This window comes from Trichoderma gamsii (genome assembly GCF_001481775.2).
Source record: "Trichoderma gamsii strain T6085 chromosome Unknown Scaffold_50.2, whole genome shotgun sequence".
NCBI lineage: Eukaryota > Fungi > Ascomycota > Sordariomycetes > Hypocreales > Hypocreaceae > Trichoderma > Trichoderma gamsii.
In genome coordinates this window covers 110,427-138,360 of record NW_020171387.1, presented here as the reverse complement: position 1 = coordinate 138,360, position 27,934 = coordinate 110,427, and the positions used below count along the sequence as shown (strand labels likewise).

The 27,934-nt window shown below is 50.4% G+C and overlaps 11 protein-coding genes across 11 annotated transcripts; 4 read left to right on the top strand and 7 right to left on the bottom strand.

The window, feature by feature from the left end:
• Positions 1-123: 123 nt before the first annotated feature.
• TGAM01_v209724 (phospholipase/Carboxylesterase) lies at positions 124-1,038 on the top strand (the record flags this gene model as incomplete). Its single annotated transcript, XM_018807646.1, has 4 exons — positions 124-330; positions 388-423; positions 473-870; positions 966-1,038. The coding sequence occupies 4 exons, from the start codon at positions 124-126 to the stop codon at positions 1,036-1,038; spliced, it is 714 nt and encodes a 237-aa protein (XP_018659131.1).
• A 1,239-nt stretch (positions 1,039-2,277) lies between these two features.
• TGAM01_v209723 (hypothetical protein) lies at positions 2,278-3,813 on the top strand (the record flags this gene model as incomplete). Its single annotated transcript, XM_018807647.1, has 1 exon — positions 2,278-3,813. The coding sequence occupies one exon, from the start codon at positions 2,278-2,280 to the stop codon at positions 3,811-3,813; it is 1,536 nt and encodes a 511-aa protein (XP_018659132.1).
• Positions 3,814-4,599: 786 nt separating this feature from the next.
• On the bottom strand, positions 4,600-5,931 carry TGAM01_v209722 (hypothetical protein; the record flags this gene model as incomplete). Its single annotated transcript, XM_018807648.1, has 2 exons — positions 4,600-5,779; positions 5,843-5,931. 2 exons carry the CDS (start codon positions 5,929-5,931, stop codon positions 4,600-4,602), a joined length of 1,269 nt encoding a protein of 422 aa, XP_018659133.1.
• Positions 5,932-11,486: 5,555 nt separating this feature from the next.
• Positions 11,487-12,248, bottom strand: TGAM01_v209721 (hypothetical protein; the record flags this gene model as incomplete). The annotated part of the gene is made up of 1 exon (XM_018807649.1): positions 11,487-12,248. The coding sequence occupies one exon, from the start codon at positions 12,246-12,248 to the stop codon at positions 11,487-11,489; it is 762 nt and encodes a 253-aa protein (XP_018659134.1).
• An 886-nt stretch (positions 12,249-13,134) lies between these two features.
• Positions 13,135-13,554, bottom strand: TGAM01_v209720 (hypothetical protein; the record flags this gene model as incomplete). The annotated part of the gene is made up of 1 exon (XM_018807650.1): positions 13,135-13,554. One exon carries the CDS (start codon positions 13,552-13,554, stop codon positions 13,135-13,137), a length of 420 nt encoding a protein of 139 aa, XP_018659135.1.
• Positions 13,555-15,135: 1,581 nt separating this feature from the next.
• On the bottom strand, positions 15,136-15,332 carry TGAM01_v209719 (hypothetical protein; the record flags this gene model as incomplete). Its single annotated transcript, XM_024550624.1, has 2 exons — positions 15,136-15,263; positions 15,326-15,332. 2 exons carry the CDS (start codon positions 15,330-15,332, stop codon positions 15,136-15,138), a joined length of 135 nt encoding a protein of 44 aa, XP_024404634.1.
• A 1,322-nt stretch (positions 15,333-16,654) lies between these two features.
• TGAM01_v209718 (hypothetical protein) lies at positions 16,655-17,044 on the top strand (the record flags this gene model as incomplete). Its single annotated transcript, XM_018807651.1, has 1 exon — positions 16,655-17,044. The coding sequence occupies one exon, from the start codon at positions 16,655-16,657 to the stop codon at positions 17,042-17,044; it is 390 nt and encodes a 129-aa protein (XP_018659136.1).
• A 3,698-nt stretch (positions 17,045-20,742) lies between these two features.
• TGAM01_v209717 (cytochrome c oxidase assembly protein COX16, mitochondrial) lies at positions 20,743-21,338 on the bottom strand (the record flags this gene model as incomplete). The annotated part of the gene is made up of 2 exons (XM_018807652.1): positions 20,743-20,823; positions 21,072-21,338. 2 exons carry the CDS (start codon positions 21,336-21,338, stop codon positions 20,743-20,745), a joined length of 348 nt encoding a protein of 115 aa, XP_018659137.1.
• Positions 21,339-22,548: 1,210 nt separating this feature from the next.
• TGAM01_v209716 (hypothetical protein) lies at positions 22,549-24,840 on the bottom strand (the record flags this gene model as incomplete). Its single annotated transcript, XM_018807653.1, has 2 exons — positions 22,549-23,688; positions 23,749-24,840. 2 exons carry the CDS (start codon positions 24,838-24,840, stop codon positions 22,549-22,551), a joined length of 2,232 nt encoding a protein of 743 aa, XP_018659138.1.
• Positions 24,841-25,178: 338 nt separating this feature from the next.
• TGAM01_v209715 (hypothetical protein) lies at positions 25,179-25,760 on the bottom strand (the record flags this gene model as incomplete). Its single annotated transcript, XM_018807654.1, has 1 exon — positions 25,179-25,760. The coding sequence occupies one exon, from the start codon at positions 25,758-25,760 to the stop codon at positions 25,179-25,181; it is 582 nt and encodes a 193-aa protein (XP_018659139.1).
• A 191-nt stretch (positions 25,761-25,951) lies between these two features.
• Positions 25,952-26,531, top strand: TGAM01_v209714 (hypothetical protein; the record flags this gene model as incomplete). Its single annotated transcript, XM_018807655.1, has 5 exons — positions 25,952-26,012; positions 26,066-26,092; positions 26,166-26,195; positions 26,257-26,347; positions 26,405-26,531. The coding sequence occupies 5 exons, from the start codon at positions 25,952-25,954 to the stop codon at positions 26,529-26,531; spliced, it is 336 nt and encodes a 111-aa protein (XP_018659140.1).
• Positions 26,532-27,934: the final 1,403 nt, after the last annotated feature.

Below are 27,934 nucleotides of genomic sequence, written 5' to 3'. Positions count from 1 at the left end.
TCCTTGTTTCGGTTGTCTTGATAGTACACGATTGGTGTTGTCACATTAGTGCGCAACAGCGACAAGCAGACCTTGTTAAGTCAAATCGAGCGAAACTTAGACGACAATACTCATACAAAAATAATGGAGAAAAATATTTCCATTTCTGTCCGACCAGGCCCTGACGTTATCGAGCCTTTGGCTGAGCACAACGCAACCATCATCTTCATCCACGGCCTGGGCGACAAGCCAGAAACACTGCATGAGCCCATCGACCAGTGGAGGAGCAATGGGCATCTTGATAACATTAAATTTGTGTTGCCTCATGCGCCCATAATTCCGTTTACAGCGGTATGATTGCACTTTATAGACTGATTTGAGGTTTAATGTGGGCTAATAGGAGTGCAGAAAGCGAGCGCTTATATGCCGGCATGGTTTGATATTGTAGGCTATCCGCTCCCGATTAGACTGACGGTGCTAACCAGTGCTGTAGAAAGTTTACGATGGCTCGCCAGATGCGCTTCAGACGGATGAAGACGTGGATGGTATTTTCGCCAGTAGGGATTACATCCACAGCCTTATCGAAGAAGAAATCAGCGCCGGGATCCTGTCCGAGCGCATCATGCTCGCCGGGTTTTCCCAAGGCGGAGTGATAGCCGTGGCTGCTGGCTTGACCTATTCGCAGCCTCTTGCTGGCATCGTTTTGCTTTCGGCATGGCTGCCATTAGCCCAGAAATTCATGGAATACGTCCCTGAAGAAAATCCAAACAAAGAAACCCCCATTTTCCAGGGCCATGGTGTAGATGACCGCTTGGTGCCGGTGGGATTTGCCAAGAAGAGCCGGGAGGCACTGACGGCGATGGGATTTTCAGTTTCATGGAATGTGTACGGGTGAGTTCTTTTGATCCTTTAGCTTCTTGTCAACTTTAAGACATCAAATCTCGAAACTACTATAGTCGGTCATACTAACTAGTGCTGGTGGGCAGCCGACTGGGTCATGAGACTTGCGAGGACGAGCTGGACGATGTAGAGGCGTTTATTGAAGAAAAGCTGCTGTAGCTGGGGGTTTGGAAATGGCTTGACTTGGTGATGGAGCTTGATGGGTAGGTTTACAATTTACAGATGTAAGGTTTGATGTTGGAAATCCACGTTTGTTTGTATTGCTAAACGCCAAGCAAGATGCGGGCGGTTTCAAGATGCCACAGGTTGTGGAGTTGAACCCAAAGAGTGGAAACTGAGGGACGTGTTCAAGCGGCGCTTAGGCCGGGCCAAATGCAAGAAACCAAGGGCCATTGCGCCACTATAACTAGTGCTATGGGGATGATCCGCTGGCAGACAGATTGATCACCAACATTGTAAGCCATGCAGACAATCAATGCTTCCAGACTCCATTTCATGGCTTTTCGATGCTGGTCAGTTTGTTGAATGCTTAGCTGGAAGAAGCTGTAAATCTTCAACTACTGCTATAGGTGCCTGTAGCTAAACAGAAAAGACTCTAGTTCGTGTTCGTGGCCTTGCATATGCCCCTAAAACCACGTCACCCCCCCAACAAGGCTGCCTGCATCGGCTGCTCTACCCGCATCACAAGGGAGAAACATCGCTGAAGAGGATGAAGGAGAAAAGAGGGAGAAAAGGACCAGATAAGGCGACAAACCCTTCTGCATTGACGTCAGGTGTCATGCGTGGCGGCTTATGGATGGCCACGGCGGGCCACGGCGGGCATTGCGCCAACGGATCACGCTGCAGGATGAGACGCTGCAAGGCTTGGGACGCTGTGGCCCGTTGAGCTGTGGGGGAAGAGGCCAATAACTGCCCGAATCATCAACCAGTAGGGGCCTAACCAGCAGTAAGTAATACAGCGGAGAGTAATACAGCACAGCACAGTTTCTGCCTGGCATAACATAACTCCGTCCCCATGGGATATCTGAGAAGGGCACCAATTATTAGATGGCATGACTCTCGACTTCTGCCTCTCTGCTCTGCCATGTGCTCTCTAGTTGGTCGTGCGCCTGTTCTCCTGTCGAAAATCTGCAGCAAGCCGTGCGCTTGATCTGAAGCTTGTTGTGTAGCGTGGGCTGTGCTGTGTGGCTGGCCATTGTTTTTTATCTTTTATCTTTTATCTCCTCCCGCCTTGCCTCTTATCAATCTGCAACACCAGACTTTCCAAGACAGAGCCGAGCCGGCGACTGGAAACAGCCCAACCAGAAGAGAGAGATTTCTCATCGCTGCCATCGGCGAAAGCATTCTCTTTTCTTTTGTTAATTCTCAAAAATCGATTCTTCTACTCTCCCGCAAAGCATGGCGACTCCCACCACTTCTCGTCCCTCCAGTCCCGCGACCTCCCAGCTGCCACCCATGCCAGACTCTCCCGTCTACTCACTCGCTTCAACCGCCCTCCCCCTCTCTCAGTACAACCTGCCTCTACCGCCTCCACCTCGCCCACTGCACTCTGTCATAACAAAGGCAGATCTCGAGCGGTCGCAGGAGGCCTATGCCGATCTCCTGACCTCGGCCAAGGCGTACCGGGTTGCTCTCGCTGCTCTCTCGACGGCCGCCTCAACCTTTGGCTCTGCGCTGGAAGCATGTGCGAGACTCAAGGAGGCTCGCTCCGAGCCCATTGGCCCTGCCGGGACTGCCAACATGACGGCTAGCTTCACGACAAAGGGCCAATGTACCGCCGACACCCTCATGTCTGCGTCGGGCGTGCACCATCTGATTGCCAACCACCAGCAGATCCTCTCCGAGACCGTCTACCGCTCCTTCGAAGTGCCGCTGCTACACGAGCTCGATAAATGGCAAACCGTCATTGGCGACGAGGAGGAGACGTATCAGCACAACATCAAGGCTCAGAGCAGAGAGGTTAAGCGCCTGGAGAAGGAGGGCCTGAAGCTACATAAGCAGAGACGCAGGGATGTGGCACGGTTCAGGGCCCATCTTGTGGAGTTGACCTACAAGCTCGATGGGCTGACAAGTCTGCATTCAGACCATGCGAGGACGCTGCTGCGAGAGAGCCAAGAGACGAGCGGCCGGATCGTCGACGCGAGCTGTAGCCTTGTGCGAGCCGAGGTGGACATATTCGAGAGCTTGGCCCGGAAGGGCTGGAGTGGTGGCGGCTTGGACGACGTCTTGGAAAAGGGCCAGGACCTATTCGCCATTGAGGACGACCCTTTCCATGGTGCCGGCACGAGCGGCGGCGAAGGGGTTAAGCTCTTCTCTATCCTGCCGCCAAAGAGCATCTTGGCCGACACGGCGTCCGAGCCGAGAAGCGAGAGCTTGCTGACCGACGGGGAACGATATCAGTCGCTTGCCGCCACGGCCGCAGATGCTAAAACACAGAGTGCTGATTCCGAGAGCGTCTTCTCGGTAGACTTTAACAAGCCGCGGAATGCTCGCCCCTTTTCGCCACAGCCGATCCGGCGGGCGCCTACAGATGTGACGTTTGACTTGTTGGATAATCTTGTAGCCTCTCCGTCTCTCAGTCTGCAAGACGGCATGTTTCCACCGTTGAGCGAGAGAATCGGCGAAGAAGACGAAGAGGAAGATGAAGAAGAAGAGGAGCACGAATGGAGACCAAACGCAGAAGAAGAGCATCGTGACTACGACCATGTTGACCACGAGCGTAACGAGAACGGCCATAACGAGGACAATCATAGCAATGGAGAACAGTCTTCCGAGGAAGCGAGGGAACAGACGCTCTCCGATGATGATAGTGGGGATCTCACCGAACGTGAAATCACACATGAACACGAGGAAGAAGATGATGATAGCGGAGAAGATGGTCATAGTGAGCAAGAAGGAGAGAATAGGCTGAATTCGTTGAACCATGACTTCTGATGAGATTCAACTCCCGCAACAAACAGCATAGGAGAGGCGCCTTTGAGATGTATAGAGCTCCTTTTTTCTTCTCTTTTTCTTTCTTCCTCTTTTCTCATCCTCTCTTTTTCCTTGCGTCAGAGGCATTGTTTGGTGTTCGGTTCTATATGATTGAATGGCTTTACGAAATGATTTACCAGATTGACTTTTTTTTTTTTCCACATTGTTTGAAGAGCATGCATCATCTTTTTATGGGCGGACAAATTAGGGTTTTTTTCCTATCTCTTATACCTTTTTGGCATAAATAGATGTCTCAAAGCAAAAACAACAATATTCAAAAAGAGTTGGGGCGTCTCACAGATGGAAACTGGTATAAACAAACTGTAGACAAAATTTCCCAAGGATTCATTCCCATTTACAGGAGAAGAAAAGAAGAAACATCTTTCGTCTTTGCAAACATTATCCCCCCTGCCCCCCTTTCTCCTTTTTCGTGTTACAACCAAGCGGAACGCCCTACAAAAGAGTCCATGATTTATACCTATGTACCCCTATTAAAATGCTCATGATGTGAAAATCTCCCTCGATCCAGAATGATGCAGCTGTATTGCTCTCTTCTTCGCATCAAACATATGCGCTGCTGCTTCGCCATCAACGAAAATCGCTGTTTGGATGTCTCTTTTTGCTTTCGTCTATCTTTCCCATCCATTCGTATCATAAAAACATTCCATCCTAGCTTCGAGCTCCAAAAAAGAATGAAAAGCAAACCCTAAAACGCAGATATAACACCATGAACCAGTATATCTCCCCTCAGTCATCCTTGTCAACGCTATACACATCGCCTCTGAATAGACTAAACGTGGCATCAAGCCACCAGATAATCTTCCAGTAGAGACTCGCGCGGCCCCAGTCAAACTCGCCAGTTTCGGTTCGCGGCACCTCGTTGCCAATCATGCTGCCCGAGAACCACTTGATGATGGGGAGTGCGTTGAGAACGCGCTGCACGACGGACTGCTGCGGTAAGAGGGCTTGTTCGGCAGGGAGGAGACGGGCTTTGCGCGCGGTAGGGATGCGTCGGCAGAAGATGCTGTCCTCCTGGCCGATTTCCATGGGCTCGATGCTTGTTGTCAAGCCGAGAGGTAGGGGTTCGGTAATGGTGGCGCTTGAGCCGTGAGAGAAGCTAGTCAGGGTGGCGCTGTTCATGGTTTGGCTGGATTCCCTCGATTCGGCGGGTGACAGGTCGAGAAGACGGCTGTTAAACGTCGTGGGAAGACCTGACACCGATTTCCTCTTGGGCTGTCCAAAACTCGGTGGTGCAAAGCTCGGTACGCTCTTTGATCGCTCCTCCTCCAGCTGTTCAATGTCCGGGCACGCCTCGTCTTTGGCCGGTGCCAGGCCCCGGTAGGGCTCAGCATAGACGAGATGTCCCAGTATCCTCTGCGGGCTGGAATAGATGGCAGCATTGCCAGCCTCTGCGCTCGCAAACGTGACCTTGACCCAGTGCTCGCCGCCATCGGCGCGGTTGACCAGGGCGCGCTCCTCGGTCGAAAGGTTGCGGCGGCGCGTAAAGGCGGGATCGCGCAGCTCTGACTTGTACCGTCGCTGGGAAGAGGGCGGCTCTCGGGGGTAGTCTTCGAGGATGAGGCCGGCGAGGGATTCGTAGTGGGCGATGGCGGCGTACTGCTGCGTCGCCGAGCGGTATCCGCGCAGGATGAGCTCGACGGGCGAGGACTTGACGGCGGCGCGCTGGGGCACGGCGTCTTCCTGGGCCCCTGAGGCGGCGCCGGCGGTGGTCTTGCGCTGATTGGAGGGCGGGTTGGCGCTGGACTGGTTCGTGACCCAGTCGTAGAAGAGCTTGTCGGCGGCGGCCAGCGTGGGATTCTCTCGGCCGCGGGCGGGCGTGCCTGTTTTGGAGCGAGACCGTCTTGTTGACTTGCCAAAGGAGCCCGTTTCTGCGATGCTGCGCCGTGTTCTGGTTGTGCCTTCGTGTCTGGCGAGTAGAGGCAATGGTTAGTTGATGCTTTGAGTGATGTAGGAGTTAGAGAAGCCATACGGATAGATCATGGCATATGGCCGCTTGATGCCGTCTTCGCCGACATAGCATTCCTCGTCGGGGACGTTGTGCAGGATGAGAGGCGCCATGGCGGGCGAGGAGAAAACGACAAAATCGATTAATTAATTGCAGAGACGCGCGCGATGCAGGATGAGGAGGGCGTTTGGTCAAGCTGTCGACGGCGGCCCAATGATGTCGCGACTTGCGACGCAGTCAGTGAGGTGGATGGTGAGATGCAACGCAGAGGCCCGAGATTTTGATGCCGAAATTCTGGAAGGCGAGCTTTGGAGAAAAAAACACTAGGCCTAGCATAACATTGAACGGCAGCGATTCACTAGCCACAGGCCTGGTTCTGCGGGGCGCCACAGTTCCGTTTGTAGCTCCAAGCCTCAGATTCGCTGATGACTAGCGATATAACTTGGGTTGAGGGTGACATGTACATGAACTGCATTGAGCTTTGCATTGAAGAAATTTATTTAGAAATGTTATTATGTTCCTTGTTCTTCTTCTCCTTTCTATAGATGTTGAGGTTGTGATATTGCTTCTGTTGACGAAATTGTTCGTTCCCAAGTGAGCCACGCATTCATGTGGATCCCAGGCCACTCTTGAACAACGTATAAGTAGACAAGACTTTACCTTGAAGAAAGTGTTTCAGCCACAATAATATTGACCCCAGAACTGTTTTCATGCTAATGGTCGCATCCTATGACCTCCGAGGACGAGAAACGATAAATCTGGGCTTTAATAAGTCTTGAAACGGGCAGTTGGTTTGTGCTGCGCTGTTGCGGGTAGCTTGATCTTTGTTATACGGAGAACTCTCCAATATGCGATGCTGCATTAGGACTCTCCATGTTTATTAAACATCGTATATTGATATGGACATTTATCAATGAATAGCCAGTAAGTCATATAGAGCTACTTCGTTCTGTTAATCATGGTAAATTGGGGACCTAGTTCCACTAGTTGAGGTGACTATTCAGAGGCAATATTTATCAGGCGTGGTTTAGTATAGCAAATATATTCCTTAGACAGATTATCGAATATCTATAAGTCTCTTAGCCGCGATTTGTTAGATGAGTTAGTATATAGTACTGTTTTAGCTTGAAGTAGAGGTTCTCGCCATGCTACTGTACCTCTTGCAATATGAAAGTGCTCCTTCCAGGAAATGCAGATATCAAGGCTGTGAGTTGGGAATTTTATGAGAGTGAAGATATTGGATACATGGCCTGACTACACTCGGTGTCGACATCTGAATGCAAAGTGGCATGTGAGTAAAAGAGCTGCTCAGTAGCTCGGACACTTTGCTGTAACTAGAATCAGGCCAATCAACCAGCCACAGTATATCTTGGGCCGATCAGAGTCAAGCATATGAGATAAGCCTATTATGTGAATATAAAAAGATATGGAACGAATAATTACGTAGCTTCTTAGCAGCTTTGGAACCTTTGTTGTGCACACTTCATCGGAGACGGCGTGTATTGGGGCTTTGAAGTCGATGACTCCTTAGTGTTGGTTCTGAGTACATGTAGTTACGAAAACTACGCGGAGTATCAAGCATTTTGAGAGTTGAAGAATGAACTAGTAGACTGCAATTGGATTGTTACATGCATTGAGAGTCTCGGACACTGATACCAAAAAGGCAATTTGTATTGGCATTGCGAGCCGAAGTCGTGTAGTTGTTTCGTGGTTTCGAATTGTAGACGCTCTAGGGAGATTCTTCATACAAGCACCTCGCAGACTCGACTTACCTGCTCATCTAAAGACGCAAAAAAAGAAGTGCTTGACGAGAGTGGGACTCGAACCCACGCGGATTGCTCCACCAGGAATTGCTGTTAAGGTAGCCTTAACCTGACGCCATAACCAACTCGGCCATCTCGCCAGATGCCGCAAGATGTTGGATGTTAGTGATTCAAAATGACCATGGCTTCTCATTGGTCAGTTTGCCGCATCGTGACTGTATTGGAAACGTGAGAGATGGCTTTTTGGCTGTTGCAATAGATCTGTCGCTGTCATTTGGATATTTGATCGCTGCAATCCAAGATTGGCTGCTGGTGATGGTAAATAAGGACTCGAAAAGCAAGTCGATCCTGACGCCCTTTGTTAGTAATATCCGGTCCAGTGATGACGCACGTCGTATGAGAAATGTTTAGAGGTCATAGATGAAATCTTTTGCTGAGGGTTATTTTGTTGGTTAATTTATCAAGATGGAGTTATAGCATGTTTTTTATGGTTTTCATTGGTTGAGTGAGCATAAGCCAGGTATTGAGCTGGTTTTAGCATCACCCTGTGAACGCAGCATTAATATTAGGTAATTTGAGTAACTATATTGGATAAAAAGAACGTTGCGACCGTTGTTGCACGCCAAATTCTCGAGCCAACTTCTATAAACAGATACTAAACGTAGATGCTGTAACGTTTGAGATAAAAGCCAAATTAAGCACAATGTGGTTTCGCTCAAAGCTTCTACAGGCCTCTGGAATGTGATGCTTGACGCTGAGCTAAAGGTTAATCCATATATACTTTATGCGTTATCAATAAATCGAAGAGCATGACGAGCCGTCCGCCTTAGACTTAGTAGAACTTGATTGAGATGTATTAATGTTTCTAAAGGCTGTTATTATCGAGACGGCTAGCTATGTACCAAGCGTTGTGTCTTTACAAGCCAGAAACATATTCATTCTCATCATATACATTTGCAGAGAACGAATGATAGGCGAGCAGAAGCTGTGAGCCCTCCACATCAAATGTCACATCAAGGCACATTTAACAAAAGCCTTGATTTAGGACAATGGCATAAAAAGGCAAATCGTGAGATCATATTTTAACTTTAGCTTGAAACATGATCAACTGCGACTTCGGAGTCTCCAGGCACGCCTGTTTTGCTACATCACAGACCAGCAGTGATCTTCAGAAACAATGACGTATTGATCAAATCACACCGCTATGGCTTTACTTTTCGCCTAATTGCTCCTTGCGTCTCTAGCAGCTCGCTCTAGTTCGGCTAGCATAGACCTGAGTTTGACAGCTACAATATCGCTTCACTTACTCCACCAGACTCTAGACTCTCGGCTAACAAGCTCAATGCCTGAGGTCAATGCACGCGCTCTAACTTTAAACAGGTCAAACAGCCTCGAAAACATGAGACGAACGTGTTGATGCGAAAACGAGTTTTAAAAAACACCGCCTCTTTTGAACTTCAAACGCAAACAAGGGCGGTCCCTACGCGATCCATCTTCAGCCCTACTTCAATCACGGCAAAGTCCGTCCACTAACAAGACATCAATACATGTATACTCACACCGCCTCACGTCTCATTCCTCTGCCTTACATCTCTTGCATGGAGTTCTCTGCATCCCTGCCTACATATCTTTCAGTAATCCTGCGCATTCAAGTAATCTGTTCTCTTCTCATTCCAACGCGTCTCACTCAATTCACAAACCCCGTTTTTAAACTCTGATATTACTTAACGGGGGTCTGTCTTGTTACCATCCCACTGGAATCCCTCTCCTCTCACACCACGTGGAGCTGACAGGGGTCAACAGCAGCACATCACCCCTGCTGCTCTTCAGGGTCCTGGGTCTCACATCATGCTCACCGACCTTTTTAGGATAGATTTTTCGAGATTGGAGCAAACAAGTGGAAAACAAAAGAAAAGAGAAAAAATAGCGGCGGTACCGGCAGATTGGGCTGAGCCTCTCCAATCTTCGTCAATGCGCTCGGATTGGCCAGACTAAAATCTGTTGGTAGGAGCAGAAATTTTAATTCAAGCTTTTGGATAGCTCGGGGCCTAGCTAACATCCAGACTACGGGGCGTCCAAGCTACTAGAAAATTTTGTCAAGCGTTTTCTTTGCTTTTACTGCCTTTTTACCCTTCTAGACCGAAAAGTCTAATTAATATGACTGCTAGTGCCCATGCACTATCTCGGAACTATCTTTAGATCTCCAATTGTCAAAAGAACCGAAAAAAATATTGAAAAGAGATCTAGATCCATCTCAAGCAGGGTTGACGCAAAGTCGTACTCGGGCATCCCCAACATGCACACCTCAGCTCACAACAATGTAACCCCAACGTGTCATTCCCAATTCCACGGCTCCCCTGAACAAAAAGAAAGGAGAATTGTTCCTGAAAATTACCGGATGCCGGCATATTTCTCTTGCTGGCTGCAATAAGCTTCCAATCTCACCAAAGGTCAATTACTCGTGCCATACCACTGGATGCGGAAAGTTTTCGGTCCCTCAGCCTTATCTTTAAAGCCACGGGGGATTTGGAGAGCTGTCACGCTCCATAAAAAATGGATGGGCTATCTCAAAGTTTCTCCGTAGAAGACACTCAGACGCCATCGTTGATGCTAAATACCACAGGTTGCAAACTTACATAACACTCATTCACCATTCACCGTTGTGTATTAGACAAACCTAAAAGGCTATTTGGAATATACGAGCACTTACACATAACTCTACTTGCACACAAAAAACCCAATCATCACATCCATCAAAAACGTAATATGAAAAACAAAAGCAGTTGACAAAACAAAAAACAATCCCGCTGATAAGCATCCTTTCAAACTACACTAATACGCTTCCCATTCGTATCTCGTATCCCAATTCTCACAATTCCCATACCCCCCCTTGTTATTAATAGCACCGCCGCCCTTCTTAGCCGGGGGGCCACACATACTAACTCTTCTTCCGGCCTGGTCCCCCTTCAAACATGGGGCGGTGTTGCCGAGCCTCGCCCAGTCCAGGTCACGATGTGGGAAAGGGAAAAAAAAAAAAGTCTTGGCTGGGGAAAAAAAAATTCAGTGCTGTAAGCTAGCCAGGGGCATGTCGCGTGGCCCGGCAACTCGTACCTTTTTTTTGTGGTTTTACGCACAGCGCTGCACACTGACTCTATTGCCGGCATGTGCCGGTATGCCGTTTGCCCAGAGCTGGGGTGGAGAGTCAATGACGACGGTATACCCTGTCCAGCTGGAAAGGCCAAGCCTCATGTGCGTGTCCGGCGGCAGCCAAACCGAGTGCCAAGCTAAGAACGAGAAGAGGCGAAAGCGAGAAAATTTTTTAAGTCACAATGGAAGCGGGCATCAATGACGTTGTGGTTTATGCTCTTATATTGATATAGTCTTGGAGCAATGATGTTTCAGGGACTATTGCCCTTTGAGTATGTATGTAGCTAAGCTATGAGAAAGTAGACAAAAAGAAAAATGATGAACATTATAAAAAAAAATTCAAATGATAGACGTATTGTTGCAGTTGGTAGTAGTCGTGGTGTTTAGGGTCCACCCCCCTCGGGTATCCAATGCCAGTCAAGTCCCTTCCCGGCCGTCGCCTCGTTCCCAAAGTCCCAAATATCAGACGTTGATGTGAAAATGCAGTGATGCAAACGTTGATTCTCTTTAGTGTAGCCATATCCGAGGCCGTTTCCAATATCCCAGAATTCCTTCCCATAAACAAAATAAATAAAACAAGATGAGATATTGTAGACTCCGAGGTCTTTGTGTGCATAGTGTGCTCAAAGTGCAGACGCTGAATTTTCGAGTTAAAACGCTTATGTTGGAAAAAAATATATGCCACGAAGTGAAGATGTATACTGGTAGGAGAAGGTGGTTGTGCTGTTGTAGTGTGGTAGTGTTGTTATGCCGATGCATTATCGGGCTTCAAAGGTGTCCATGTCTTCGCGATTGAAGACGATGCCTCTTCGCTTCCAGCCCCCGCGTCGGACGTAGTCCTCAAAGCTGTCGACAGGCTTATATGTTGGCCTCTTGGGAACGGGCGCGGCTGAGGTTACAGAGCCAGGGGTAGATGCGCCAGCAGCTTCGGCCTCTTCAGCATCGGCAATAGCGGCTGAAGTGGGCTCAGACATGCTTGACACGGGAGTGAGGTCATCCAGTGAGGCGATGGTTGATGCAATAGTAGAGTCAGACCAGCGAGACTGGTTGACTGGCTTCGGTCTACTTGTGATGTGCATGAAGAAATAATCATGTGGCTCCTCTGAAGCATCATAGTCGTGGTTGCTGACAGGGCTTGCATGAGGTAGCTCCATGGTGAATTGTGTCTGGTCCTCATCCTCACCATCAAAGTCTCGCTCAGAGGCTTCCAGATCGCTGCTCTCGGCATCTTCGCTGTCGTAAAATGCTGGCGCCGACTCATAGTGTTGCCGATCAGACATGATGAATGGCCGGTCATGCAGCCGCTTAGGAGGGTAACTTGAGTGAATAGAGAGTCCGTCGAAGCTGGAGGCAGTGCCGGTGCTGGTTGCCAGGCGAGGCGTATGCGCGCGGAGAGTGGATGATGATGAATCTGAAGAGAATGACTCGGAGAGCGAGCAGCCAGAGAATGAAATCTTTCGAATGTGCAGTTCGCGGGGCTTGGACCCCCGTCGCTGGCCAAGGCCGCTGAAGATGGGCATGATGGCGATGGTTGTTGTATAGATGGTTTGGTAAGTCGATGTGGGTGTGAGTGAGTTGCGTGGGTGAGTGTGAGCGGGTGAGTGGGTTGGTGTAAGTCGATTGGGGTATAGTAGTAGAGGCAAAACAAATGGCGATGGTGTTGATAATATATGTGCTGGTCAAATGGCAAACTCAATCGGGTATGCAGCTAAGGCGGAACGATCGGGCCAATAAAGTGTAAAAGCAGGTGAGGAGGTGCTGTGTATGATGTAGTCGTGCGTATGATGGGCGTGTCCGGGCACACACGAATGCAGGAGGTGGCGAAACAGTCGATCAGAAGCGGTTGATTCGTCTGGAGGATCTATCAATCCAAAACGCTGCCGATCGTGTCTTTAAAGCCTCTACGAGCCCGAGTTCGAGGGTTAGCAATGCGATGCACAAGACGATCCGGAGTGCCGAGAGGAGAGGGCTGGTACATATATGTGTGAATCAATCATGATGCGGAGGCGTGGGCGTCGGAGCCCGTGGGCGTGTGGGCGTGTAGACTGTGGCGGGCGTGTGAATTGCCGGGGTCTGATAAAGTCCATGTGCCTCGCATGGGCATCGGATGGAGCCAGGATGGAGCCTGGACCGGGCGGTGGCTTTGGCCGGCTCTCGTCCCTCGTCTTCGTACGAGTACCTACCTGCGAGGCCTGGAGGTATCTTTCTGTGGCTGCTGAGCAAAGCTGCGATGGGCGTCGACTAGGCATTACAGCAGCCTTGGCTTCTCCACACTGGCACTCCGAGTGCGAGACTAGCCGTGGTGATGACTCCAACTGAGACCCGCGTTGTCCGTGAACCTTGGAGCCGATGGCTGGCTGTGCCGATAACTTTGTTCGCGAGTTGGGACCGCCAAGACGTGGATTTTTAGTGAGAGTGGCTGTCCAGTCCGGCAGGTAACATGGCATGATGAGTTGTGTTGTGTCGTGTTGTGTCGTGGGCCAGAAGCGTCTTCCAACAGCTTTCTGGGGCTTCCCAGCTGTCCGGTGAGGCACCAAAAAAAGCAAAGAAGCAACAGTGGTCATGTCGAGATGTGTGTGCATTGACGTCTGCTTCAGCCGCAGCATCACGCTGATTGGGGCGATCCAAAACAAACGAAACAAGCTGCCCTGCATCTGCATCCTGCGTCTCCAACTGAACCAGCTTTGGGGTCCAGGCCAAGCCAACCACGGTCACCACCTCGTAATCGTGGGCTGATGACCCTGGTCGCAGCTCTGCCAGGGATCCCCCGTCCATGTCAAAACCTTCCGCCGGGCTCTTGCACAGCACTTTGTCGCTGTGCAGCATGGTAGACGTCATGCCGACCGTCGGGTTGACAGGACGAGTCTAGTACAGTAGTTGTGCCCTTGAGCCCGTGGTTGACGACGCCCGCCGTGTGACTTGCCTCTGCCCTGGGACTAATACTTTGCAACAGCATCAATAAGTACTTGTAGGTGCCGCATCCTCGCCGTCAGCACGCAAGGAGCCGCATCCAGACTCGAGCTAGCACCCGGTAGTCCTGCAGTTACCTGGCAGGCAGTAATTTCAGCGGCCTGGAGGCAATCCGCGCGCGCGATTCTCAGCGAAGCTCTCGATGAGCGATGCGATGCGACGCTGTTGGCAGCTGTGCAAATGGCGACGCAAGGGATGCCTTGGCTCCGGACGGCTCAGGCACGAGCAGCTGCGACGAATGCTGGTAGCGGCATCGTCAAACTCAAAACCTGCTAGTGCCCCTCCTCTGTGCCGTGCCCTGGAGCCATCGCTCAGGCACCGGCGTGGATCTGGCAGCCATCTGTGACGAGAATTGCTTTTTCTGCTGGCCAGCGGTGACATGGCGGTCAGCTGCACGATTAAGTGCAGACGGCGGGACACGGCACGGTAGCAGTGCAATGGGCTTTACAGAGGAATGGAGCTGGTGCGAGGGCGAATGCCATTGGCCGCCACCGGTCATGATGGCGATTGAGAGTCCATCGTGGCGGGATTGCGCGGGTGCTTGGTGTTTTAGCGAGGTGCTTTTGATGTTGTTTTTTAGTCATATCGCGCAATCTGTTTCCGTCTCTGAGCAATAGTACTGCTACTAAGCACTCATACTGCTCTACTATCATCTACTATAATCTGCTAAATCATATCGTGTACCTTGGCGAGCATCGTCGGTTCCTGGCCTATTACCTTATCAACTGGGACCATTTCGAACTCTTGCCGCAACTGCCTCCCGCTAGCGCAAAGTAGTGCCTTGTACCCGTTTATCATCTGGATACGCTAATGCACATAGTTGCAAACTGTTTTTGCTGAGTTGGCAATGGCAAGATACGTGCAAGTACGGAAATGTCTCGGGTTGGATGTAAGTGCTTCAGCAAGGTGCGAGCATGCAATGGACAGATGCCTGCGTCCAGCTTGTTTGATGCCTGTCTGCTGAATCCAGGAGATTGGAACCAGGAAATAGGATTTCTTCAAAGCAACCCACGCCCGATCATGCACATATACAATCGATGGCGCAAAAACATACCGAATCGATCACTCAGCTCATGTATCGGATACTGCATGCGCAAGGCTCCCGCACTATTGGGACAGGGCAGCTCAGCTCTCGACGGTGTTTCCGTTGCAATCGTGGCCCAGCTGCCGATCGGGCTACCCTGAGGCTGAGACTCCAGACCGATCGATGCAGCGGACGGGCGAGGGGAAGATCTGTCCCTTCACGCAGCTTCATGCAGCCTCATACAGCCGCGGGCCAATCAACTGCTCTCCATCATCCAGGTGGCCTCATTTGCGTCCCATTTACGCCCTCTGCCCTTTACTTCTCCTCACCTCCCCTCATTGCCCCCTCAACGGCAATGCTATTCTCATCAAGCGAGCTCCCCCGAGACTGCTGTGATATAAGGGCATTATGGCCTAGGCGGATCGCTTAGACGATGGCGTCCAGCAGTACAGGGGTATTGTGGCTTTGTGGCTTGGCTTGGCCGATCGCTCATTCGCTGTCATCGACTTCCCCTCAACGCCTCTCAGGAACCATGGCTGCGCTGCCAAAAGTCAAAATGTGTTAGTTGGCGAAACGGAGTAATGAGCGGGAAAATTGTCGTACGAGCCATTTGCGAATGAAATCCGACGCCTTCTGGTTAGTGCTATTGCCATGTTCTCAAGCAATTTTGGGATCTCACGGCCCCACGTTTTTGCCTTTGCCCAAGGGCTTCGGGATGCAACCAGTCATCTTGTCAAGATGGCTAATCTACGAAACAAGCTCTCAAAGGGAGCTCCGATTGGAAGCAGGCTGCGATGGCAGGCTCTCCAGTGGCCTCCCGCAGGCACTTTACCCTTTGCTGCTTCTCCTGCAGCCAGCTGCAGCCTGGGCAGATCAGCCGCACAGGCACCTTGCAGCCGCAATCTCAGTAAATTGGATTTGCGCCGGGGTGCCATAGCCATAGAACCATAGCACACTTACCTGTCAAGCGGTGGGCGCGATGTTGGTTGCTGGCGAGGCACACCGCATAGCAGAGAAACTGTAGTACTATCACAAATCGCTTCATGTCTGATCATCGCCGAACACTGGAGCCCGAATTTGTGACTGGCAGCCAGATATGTGCAGGCCGAGACATGGCTCACAGTTGGTCTGCATCAGTAGCATATTTTAAGTTGCCGTCCGCGTCGGGCCTTTCCACTACAAAGTGCGACAACCCTATACGCCGTTTACGACAGTAGTAGTACTAACGTAGCATTGATGTCTCTACTCGATATGTGGCAGAGGCCTTGAGAATACCTAAGGTAGTGTTGCTCAGGCCGCGACGGCCAATATGGAAAACGTCGTGATGCCCGATAGCCTGGCTCACACCCCCATCTACCCCATCCACCAGCTGGAATCTCAGCTGTAGCAGATTCATGCATCCAACGCTTCACCGCGCACCAGGCGGTCGGGCTCTAGGTAGGGAGCCAACAGCCTGGAGTATCAATCTTTTACATACAACAGGCTCAGATTGCGCCCCCAACTCGATGCTCTGAGATTGCGTTTCAATTTCCCCTCAGCCCCCCGCCAACCTGCCCGATATAGCCCATGCAGGATGCTGTACTCTATCTGGGGGTGTGCCGTAGAGTCTGCATGAATGATCACAAGGACAGTTGGCTGCAGGTACGGCGCAAGCTAGAGCTGCACGCAAGAAACATGCATGCATGAGGTACTATAGCAGCTGCAAGTCTTGGTGTGGTTGCGTCGCATGATGACAAAGCCGTGTCTTGTGCTCGACTGGACCCAGGCTCCGGGCTCTCCCACGACGACAGGTCTTGCAGCTCCCTGCGCACGCATCGCCATTATCATCGTGCAGCACTCTGTGCTAGGGAAATGGCCATATCGCCGATGTTTGTCGCCGTCCTGGCGTAAGGGAGCACCTCGGGAAGCCCGCTGCAAGGATCGCTGCCAGAGATGCAGAGGCCATCGCCGCCTGTGCTACTTGGCCCAAGCCCTCGGCGACATCACCAACGCCCATCGGCCGCTGTGTGGTGTTCACAGCTCCTCACATGCTTTGCTTTCCCTGCCTCCCCCAGGTATCTAGAGTACCGTCGCAGCAAAATCCGACGACCTGGTCGCAAGTCTGCCGACGCCCTCAGTCCCAAGCGCACGGGACGTGTAAATGCCACCCTCGTCGGTACCACGTTTCTAGACCCTCGTCGCCCTCCGTCACTTGGACATTTGGTCATTTGGACTTCCGCTATGGCTTGCCCTGTGCTCTACACCCCGGCGGCTGGTCTTTGCAACCCTTGCATACTCATCAAAAATCCACCACTCGATGCCGGTAGCCAGACTGTTGGGTAGTCCCAACTCCACGGCCTCGTTGTCATACACCGTGCAATACTCGAAATGGTCTGCTATAACAGCCACTACTAGTAATCAACGCCAGATTCCACTGCTCTGGATACACTAGCTCTCGCATGCTCTTACCGTGCCCATTGCATCTTTCCGTCGCTTCCACGGCCGTGGTAAGCAATCTCATATTTGTCAGACCTGGGTCCGCTTCACGTTGCTAGTGCAGCAGACCAACACATGCCGAACGAGTTACATACTAATCCAGCCCTGGCTCTCTGCCGCTGCTGCTCAGTACTGCTTATGGATTTCATTAGAGATCCTTCTTGTGCGGGGAGCCTCATCTGAGGGCCACAAGGCTCAAACAACTCCGCCATGGAGTGATGATCCTCCATAAGCACTGGAGCAAATGGGCGCCTCCCTGAGTCGCTGCCCAACGGCGCGCAACTCTCATTCCACCCGGCTGTCGCTGCTCCACAGGCCCCGAGGCTCTCTGTCCTAGTTCTCCCGAAGCCGAGCGTGATGGACCACAAGGCGTGCCGCCTTCGTCCCGAGGGAAGCTAGTGGTAGTAGCACGCACTTATCTTGCTGTACGTGTACAAGTACACTAGTTGAGATGTGGTGATTAGAAAACGTTCGGACACATGAATCAGTCAAAAGTCACTCCGCCTTAAACCCGAGCAAGACGTATCTCGGAGCTTATTATAGCTACCGCTTTGATTGAACTACTTAGTGGTAGACGACACAAAGGTGGAGAAATAGCTATGCGGCAATAGACAGTATCTTGATGGAGGAATCACTTTCATAGCAGCAACTCCTTCATGCCACTCTCCCGTATTACTCTCTCCATTACCGATACGTCCATGTACGTACATGACATTCTTACAAATCCACCCCAACAGACATTCTCGGGACTAATGAAAAATCTGGCAGATATTGCCGTTGCAGTTTTCTCAAAGCATCCGTTTTCCGAATGTTTACAGGCTTCTTCGCGCCACCAAGCAAGATTTGGTGTCTGCTCCTTACTACCTACGACAAGTAGTTAGAATGCTAGCAGGGATATCATATGATGTCTTTTGGGGTAAATCCCAGCAACCGTAAAGAGAAAAACTTCTCGTATCGTCCAAATGCCCCTCAGAAGCTGCTTGACAGAGCACAGATGCAATGATGGCTACTCCCTGCTCTCTACCCTGGAGGTTCTCCAAGTTTTGGCAGCTTTGCGCAATATTACTGGTAACTGCCATCTCAGCAGTACTTGCTAGTACGTGTAATTCCAAATTTCAGATTACTACTACTTGATTGACCAGATATAATCAGGGCTCAAAGGGGTGCCGAGCGAGGCTAATCCATGCAGCCCTACTACTCTGCCCCTGGACTAGGCCTCCGTTTCAAGGATCAAGAGAATACTCATGTCAACCTGATTATACATAGATAGATACACTAACACTAACACTAACACTACAGTAAGAGATTCCAACTGACAGGGACGATCAAACGTCTAGCAAGCCATGCCAGATACGTCTTGATTTGACGCCCGTCAACTCACTGGAAAGCCCGGCTTCCAGACAGATTGTACATACACTACAGCAAGCTGCCAAGGAGTTTTAACAACCTGCAGGTACAGCTAGCCAGATGACAGCACCCATCAGCAGCTCAAGTCTGTGGGCTCAGCCCCCCGAATCGGACAAATCACAGCCCGTACCACCTAAGCGGAAGCACACTTCACGCAACACCAGGCACAGAAGGATTTTATTGACACATTTCCGAAGAGGCGTTCCTTTTTGTACGAGTGGTCGATTTCAAACATTTGAAAAGGACCCGACGGCTTGGATTTGCGCAACCCATCTATTTCCGGTATGCTTTTTCCTAGTCGTCTACTTTGTGCGAGCTCTTCTTGTATACTCGTGCTGTCGTGTACATGTACGTTGTGTCACATATCAGTCGAACAAAGAGGAAGGGAATATTCTCGGAAGCATCGTGTCCGAAGAGCTAGCATTTCCATCGCATCCGGCGTCAAACCGAGAGCTTGGATGACAGCCCGCTACAATCTCTTGTGCACCCCCTACGAGATGGAAGATGGAATATGGAAGAGAAAAAAGGGCTGATCGTCCCTCTCTTCCCGAGTAATTTTTGGTCTAACAAGTGCTGCTAGAATAACGCTACCGAGCACTCCCGCACCCCTGGCGGCACGGCACGCTTCCCTGCTCGCTGGTCAGCACTCCATAATTCCTCTCATAGCCTCAAGAACCCTGGCTAGGCCTTTTTCTCTCTCTTTTACAAGTATTTTGCCAATCCAACGCCCGCAGACTAGTGCTGTCCATCCTGTCCGTCACTTACGTGTCACGCTAATAGGGATATAAAAAGGAACGGCACGGAGGCGATTGGGGTTTCGGGTGGGTAGTACGGATGACTAGTGATGCTATAACTGTACACGGCTTTCTCTTTTTCTTGTCTAGTTTCCCCTGGTTAAGATCGGATTTTCAAGAGCTACGATACTATCCTACACCCCCCTCTCCATCCCTTCTCTTGTTATATGAGAACTCAGCCCAGTGGATGTTGAAAAACGAAAAGATAACTTGCATGGCCCAGGCCCTCCGGGGTATAGATAAGTGCCCGGGTCTTTTGGCCCGGGGTACAGATGAAATTCCCCATCAAACTGTAGGTAGAGAGCGCCCTGATAGGCTTACCTCCCATGGCATTTTGCTTCCCCTCAGTCATTTTGGCAGGATCCGACGCAGTGTCTATCATCCTTCTGTCATTTACGTAGGGCGGACAAAACAGTCACATCGGCTATCCCACGCTGCAGGGGCAGAGGCCCATGAGATGATGATACCGACACCATGGTCCATGTGATTGCCATCCCGGCAGTAGTGACAAACGTTGGAGGCTTTTTGTTTCTCTTCTGATTCGAATCCCAGCCCTGCTGATGATCCATATGAGTCAACGTTGGGGTTTCGAGGCTTCACTCAGTCCTTTGTCCTGCCATGATCCATGTTCAACAGAGACTAGCAGTAATAGTTGGGCACCGGTTTTCTGAGCCCAAGATGGTCCTTGCATACCCGGGACAGATACGGTCCCAAAAGGATTTTTGCTTCTTTTGGATTGGTGGTTGGCCGACTTTTAGTAAAAGTAATAGTGGTAGAGCTTGATTGAAAGTGGCGTTTGTGAAAAACAGATATTGAGTAGGGCTGAGCGCTGAGGCGACCTGAAAAAAGAAAAAAGAAACCAAAAAGAAAAATGGAAGCTGTTAAAAATAAGCCTGGTTAAGAAATGTAAATAAAGGAGACTGCCAAGAAAAAAAAGGCTTGAGCTGAGAGCTTTGTCTTCTCTCTCTACCAGACTCTCGGTAGCCAATCGATTCGATTTTGAGGCTTTTTGCTTGGATAGCCCCCATGGCATGGCTCATCGGTGGCGTATGTATTCCCCTTTTTTTGCGATCTGATCTCTCTTTTCCTTCTTGATTCGTTCATGGATGATGATGGTAATTTCGCTTTTTTTCGTGCTTGCGGTAGGGCAATAACTTGCAGTCGTGTTTTTCTTTTTTTCGTTCACACTGCTTGAGCTTGAGCAACACCATTGCATGCATGTATGTCTCTGCCTGATAACAAATCGCGCAATCGTTTCCTCGAGAGCGTCACAGGCACAGGCACAGACACACACAAGCGTGAAATGTTGAGCCGTGTCTCAGCTTGCTTTTTTTTTTTTTCCCTTTACAGGATGCCGTCGTTTTCTCCTGGCAGTCTCTTGACTCTCTGTTGCTCCCAGTTGTCCAGGTCTCTTCCAGCAAGCCTCTGTTGTCACTATGCATTAGCCTGAAGCCTCTTAATTTCGCGTGTTTTGTCTTTCTCTTCTCTCTTCTTCGTACACCGTTCTTTGTCTCTCCCTGCATATCCGTATTTTCTCCGCCCCTCTCCATAATGTCTTTCCCTCTGTCTCTCCCTTGCATGAATAGACAGATAGATAGACAAGACCGTTATGCAGGGCGAGACAAAATCTGGAGACGCCACCACAAGAGAAAGCGAAAAGATCGAATACTCACATAGTACTCCTCCTTCATATCCACCTTGCGCGCCCCCCGCCGCACATTCAGCTCCTCCTCCTTGGTCATCTGGCGCACCCTCCGATCGTGCTTCTCGTACCGAATGGCCGTCGCTGGCGTCAGCACAAACGAGCCCGCCACGATGACGGCCATGAACGGCAGGCCAAAGGCCAGGAACGGGTGCTTGGCCATGAGAGCGCGGTACTTCATGCCGATTCTGCCTGCGTCGGCCGACGAGCGGAATGTCTTGTTTTGAAACGTGCCCATGATGTGTCTCTGTCTCTTGTGGTTGTTCGGTGGTTCTCGTCCTCCCTCAGTCGTTTATGCGAGCGCCTCCGTTTTGCTTGTAACTATCTTGGTCTCGATTGTGCGGGATGCAAGAGCTGGCTGGCCTTGTTTGTATCTTGTTGGATTGGTAGTTTCCTATGTTGCATTGGCCGGATATTTATCAGAATCAAGTTTTCGATTGCATCACCACAAATCGCATGATGTTTCGCGCCGTGGCTGATCGGACCAATGCTTTTTCCCCAGAGCGTCGGCTTTTGGTGGGGCTGGCTACCCGCTCTTTTGCGGATATTCGATGCAAGTCGCCGCAAAGTTGACTCGTCTCTAATAGGGTAGTTGATAACAGCCGCAAATGTCTAGACTGTCAACTCTCACAAAAGCTACGATGCAAAGTTGGTCTCCTGCAGAGTAAACAAAGGCGGTATTATTCGACTAAGGTATAAGTAAATTGTAAAGGAAGAGTATCTCGCATCCACCCCGTCACATCCCCCGCTTTAAAAAACTAAGCAATAACCCATCATTCATCTAATCATAATTCATATACTACTCTCCTCATACCATCAGAGAGACCGGTTCGACAATAGAATTTGTTATTATGCCCCCCATTTAACCGCATACTATGCAACCGATATATGGTAAAGAAGAAGAAGAAGAAGAAAACTCCATATGCCGCTTTGGCCGAGAACTCTGGTCCCCCTCTCTCCTCATTCCTCCTTCGGTTCCGCTGTCCTTCGTTCTTATCCGCTGCGGGCCGGTACAAATCTCCAAAAAAAAAAAAAAGGTATGCGTTCATTACAGCATGTTTGCTGCGTAACAAGAGAAGAAAAAAAGGAAAAGAAAAGAAGTCTTCACGTTGAAGAAATGTAAACTGTATGACAAAGAAACAACAAGGAGAGTTGAAAGAGAATGAAAGTGTGTCGTTGGTACAATAGTGGTAAGCCTAGCCTAGTATACTTATAAGAAGATGAAAAAATAGAATAAAAAAAAGGTCCAGTTCTTTTGAGTGTGCTATTCATGATTGCCTCCATTTTCTCGTGATCATCTGATAATGATGAAGTACTGATGTCGTGTGTGTGTGTGTGTGTGCTATGCTGTGCAGCAAAAAGACACCCATCGCGGAATACCGCAAAGAAGGCTTGCGTGCAAATGAGAAAAAAATCACTGTAATAAAAGCCTGTGGGGAACTTGACATTTATCGTTCAACAGTTTGAGGGGAGGATGGCTGCCATCCGTTAATGTATGCCATCAATCCCATGCCAATTAGCACCACACCAATCATGGAGGCGTAGGGAATACCAGCTCGCAAATGCTGGTTCTGAAGAGGGCCTCTGGGCGAGGTTTGAGGCGTAATAGTATTGGCCCTCGACAAATTTGGCATGTCTGCCGAATCTTGACTAGAATTTGTCAAAGATCTCTCTTGTTTTACCTCCGGCTGGGCAGCTTCAGCAGTAGAAGAAGCAGCACCCTTCTGTGCTGCCCCATTTTGCTCACGACGAAGTGATCTTGAGCGCGACCTCCGTCGTTCTTCGGCCGCGACTCGCTTGGCCTCCGCTTCACGTAGTTGGATGACCATTTCTTCGAGAGTTTTCCGGCCGGAATCGCGTTCTGCCTCGGCACTTTCACATCGACTCCGCCACTGCTCCATCTGCATTCTCAGCTCCCGCATCTGCTCATCCATAGTGTCGATGCGAGATTGTAGCGCTACCGCAGTCTCCTGGGCAATTTTATCCGCTGGGGAGACTTCTTCTAGCTCTGGTAACACTGTCTTTGAGTCGTCTGCAATATCCCCTTCTTGGAGTGATTCCTGAGCTTTTTCAAGCTCTTCATGAGACTCAACGCCGTTGACCTGACTAATGGCAGACTCTTCAAGACGCCTGGCCAATTCCTCTGCAAGCTCACGTGCCTCTCGTTCCTTTTGCAGCATCATTTCTAGCTCACGCATACGCGCCGTCTGGGTATCAATATCTCGCTTCGCCATATTAAGGGCCTCGGTGAGCTGTATGATCTGGTTCAGGTTTTCTTGGCGAATCGGCGATGAGTTTGCCGAGTCTAACCTTGGCCTTTCCAACGAACCTCTCTTAAGGGACGGGACATCTGGCTTTTCGGGAAGAGGTTGCTGAGGCGGTGGTGCAGGGGGGTCGGAGAAACGAGCCTTGGGATCTGCTCGGAAGGAGAGGTTATTGCCGTTAACCATGGTCTGGGGTTGTTTGGTTGGCTCTGGCGCATCTGATTTCTCGAGATCTTTCAGGTCTTCTTTTGACAAAAGGGTGTTGATGAACTGATTCGTACGGCTCAAATCTTGGGCCTGGAGTTTGGCACTTCTCATTTCATTCTGGAATTCGCGTTAGGTGACAAGTAACAGAGCAGATAAAAGAAGTGGTGTGGCACTCACTGAAAGACGCTTCAGAATCTGATCCGTAGCAATAGGCGTCAGGAAGAAAGAGCGCTGTTGCGCCATGCCATTCATATGGCCGTTTACAGTACCACCATTAACCATCATGCGGCCGTTGCCACCCATGGATACATTACTTCCAGCGCGTCCCCGCATTTGCATTGCGCCAGCAGGAATCATCATCGCGTTGTTGGCAGGATCTAGATCTCCAAAGTTCATATCCAAAACGTTGTTTGATGTATTCAAAAATCCGGCATGTTCGACCTTTGCGGCAACCTTGTGGTGAACGACGGTTTTTTGGTCTTCGCTAACGATATCAATACCGAGTTCCAAATGGTCGGCCGTCTGAAGCTCGTGTGGTTCTGATTCACGATTCTCCTGGGATAATCGAGTACCGTTGACAAAGGTGCCGTTGGAGGATTTAACGTCTCGGATGTAGATTTTACCGTTTCGTTCGGCAAAGATCTCGGCATGCTGCCGTGATAGCACTTTACTATCAAAGAAGCCATTCGTAGCAGTCGGTACCGTCTTTTGGTTCGTCTGCCGGCCGATTCGTATAGATTCGGGGGCGAAAGGCACGGCGATGGTCTTGCGCTCAAATGTGCCGTTTAGAGAAAGCAGATACAGCATAGGCTGGCCGGGAGGGAACGGCTGCTCGCTGGGCCCCATGGGTCGCATCATGCCCTGAGGTCCCATTTGCGGCTGTCCCTGCCCGGCTTGCTGCATGGCGCCGTGGGACGGCCCCATGCCGTTGGGCCGTCCTTGGGGAAGTCTCGAAAAGTCTGGTTCTTTGCCGGCTGGCCAGGGGTTCTTGGGTTGGGGTCTCTTGCGATTCGCGCTGCCATTCGACCACTGGCTCAAATCTGAAGCGGATGACAGCGATGTGGCATTGGAGTGTGAGCCGTTCGTCGCAACGGTGGTATTTGAGGCGTTGGAGGAAATAGACGAGGATGAGTTGCTTCGCGACAGACTCTTGCGGGTCATGAACATTCCTCGCACATCCTCTGTATTCACCTGATTGTTGCCATTAATAGTGCCCCATGGCGGCCGGGAGATTTGCGGAAAGGTAGGAGGATTTGCGACGGCAGTCATGAGTAAGGCTTAATGGTGGTCGCTCTGCTCGATGGGAAGGCACGGCGTATATATTATTATCCTTTTGGTTTTTTTTTTCTGATAAGATTTATCGCCTGCTCGCTGCGTAGTTTAACACGCCGTTGGACTTGTTGCGTGTGTGTCGTCGCCAGTCGCCTCCTGTTGCTGGGGAGAGAAAAAAGAAAACACCCAGGGCCACGCGTGACGTAGTGAAACGGAAAAAAAAAGTATCACTTGCTACGGCTCACAACGAAGCAGACTCTATCGCTTGCGGTCGGCGGGAGAAACGACGTCTGGGAAGGAAAAATCAGACTCGACGCTCGTTGGCAACGGTGCTGTCACAAAAAAATCGTCAGCATGTTGTTGAGGTGGCTCCTTTGGCCAGCACGCCAATTGGGGGTTGGCATGGCACGACCAAGCGAGGCTGGGGGGTGCAGCCCCTGGCCCTGGGCCGGCCCTGTGCGCGCTGCGGCAGATGTGAAACATACTGTGAAATGATCGAAGCTCGCAATCCTGGGCGATTCCACACGACGCTGGCGAGCCGTGGAGGTTGAAGCTCGGGCTGATGGTGCTTTGGGGATCTTGTCTGGCCGTCCTAGCCCGCTAAGCGCTGGGCTAGGCGTGTCGAAACGCTGGGGGGCCAAATGATACAGTGCACGGCGGTGTCTCAGAGGCTGCTCGCCCAGCTCCCACAACGCGGCCTCGAGGCAGGCTTGGGCATTTGTCGACGAGCGTTTTTGCAGACTCGCATCAGGCAGTCCCAGGCGATTCCTGGCCATCGCAAAAGGCCATATGGGGCCCTGAATCGACTCATGACCTGGCTTCACGTGATGAGTCGACACAGTTCTGCACTGGCTGGGGCTCGGAGTCTCCGCACTGTGGGGGGCGCTAGCAGTGATGAGCATGCGCCGTATCAACATTTCGCCGCTCCCGCGATTGTCGGCGTGTGGCCAATCAGTGAGCAGTTTCGGCTGGGGCCTCGTCGTGGATAGACCGGGGCAGCGTCAACTGGCACTTACATCGTGGAGGAGCAGCGATTGACGACAAAAAGCTACCATCCCGATTCTCACGCCTCTACGCACTCCCGTTGCGACCAGCTTTTCACCACACAATGCCTCCTGTTGCCCCAATCCAGCATGGCGGCGCCCAGGCCCCGTCCACTTTTGACAAACGTACGGCATCGAACGATTGCGAGGGGTTGTAATTTCGCTAACAGTTTTAATAGTCAAGATGGGCGCAATGATGGGCGGATGTAAGCACCTTTATTCAAGCCCTGTTTCGGACCTGGCTTTTGCATTGAGATCGAAGCTAAGATCAATTTATAGCTGTTGGTGTTATTATGGGCTTCATTTTCGGTAAGGGATAATTGCCTGGAGCTCCAAATCCCGTATGATTCGTGGGCTGACACCTTGATAGGCACTGTTAATATTTTCCGATATGGCGCTGGGTCCCAAGGCATCATGCGGACTCTCGGCCAGTACATGGGCGCATCTGGTGCTACATTCGGGTATGTCTGCGGTTATTGCCAACATGCTTGGTTGTGATGCTAACATAGGCGGCGTAGATTTTTCATGGGCGTGGGCAGCGTGATCCGATCAGATGCCGACCCTAAGCTACAAGAACTGTACATGCAAGCGCAGCGACGGCCGATAGTATTACGAGCAAACTCGGCTTGGAGGAGGGACGAATAAATACCCATACATCGAGAACGAATGGACGAACTACGCCGAGAGGTCAATTGTTGGCTGCAAACTGCGTATCCTGGTAGCCTAATCGGCTGCCCTGTAAGATAACAATAAATCAAACGACATTTACGATCAAATCCGACGCAAATCATGTCATGTATGTCTAAACTGTGTGAAGGGGCTCGGGACACTAGGAGCTTTGTATACAACAACGGAAATCTTCATTAGCTGGCGGGAAGCTATGAGGGAAAGCATCGGGAGCTTTATCTGCTTTGGCATGGACGAAACAACTTTTCTCTTTCTTATTTTACCAGTGGTGTCTTGTATGTGACCGTACCTCCCGTTACTGCCTCATCATGCGGCGCCTTTTATTGTAAAGCTTTAGCTACTGTCTTAATACTTACATTCTGCATTCGCCTTAACTGGCAGTATTCTCTCTGGCTCGTCAATGCCATCATGCGTCATACTCGGAAGAAAACTGGAACTATTAGTCCTGGTTGCTCATTGCCTCTGCGGCCTCTGCGGCATATTTACTAAGATGATTAGGTGCAGGACATCCAGCCGCACGGGGAAATATCTCCAGCCGCTCCCCTGTACGACGAATGACAGCATACAAGAGCGTGCCTTAGTCTCGAGGGCCCCGTTCGATATAAGAGATTTATCAAATAGTATATCTTTCTTCGGGAAGAGCGATGCTACCCTTCAGCTGTGTTAGCCTAATGGACTGCGGCCCGTCATTCTCCACATATGCAAAGAGTCATATCACTCGTATGCTGTCATCTTTTTGACATGCCCGGTACCCGAGATGGAGCACATGAGGGCCTGATCGAAAATTCTCGGCTCGGATATCCGCTACGGCCCGATGACCTGATTCCGATGCTTGGATATGCCGGCTGAAACAAGCTGATGATGTGGAAGTTTTCGGGGGCTATTTTCAGCCATGTATTTGTTTCCCAGGAAACAAAACGATACCATGTGTAACCACACATGTACGACCTTATTTATCAAATATTTTATGCTATGCCAGGTCTAGGAACGTGGGGCTTTCCGCCTACTTCTATAATTATACATGCTAATCATGACGATAGACTATATTGATCCTACCCCCTGCTCAATATCAGTTTATCAAATCAGCGAGGTGGATGTGGCGATAACCCGGCTCTGCATTCTAGCCCCATCGAAGGAACAGACCTCGTGGACTCTTCACGGAATCAACTTCCGAAGCTCAACATGTTTTGTTCCGTTTCAACCACTCAATCCTTCATTGTTATCCCCACGCGGGATATATTACCCCTTGTCTTGGAAAAGACCGAACAACAAGTTGATTGGCGGTTCTACTCCCAACCAACCTTCCTTCGTCTGTCCTCGTGTTGAGTGTAACACTCTTTTGTCATTTATTGTGTTTTCCA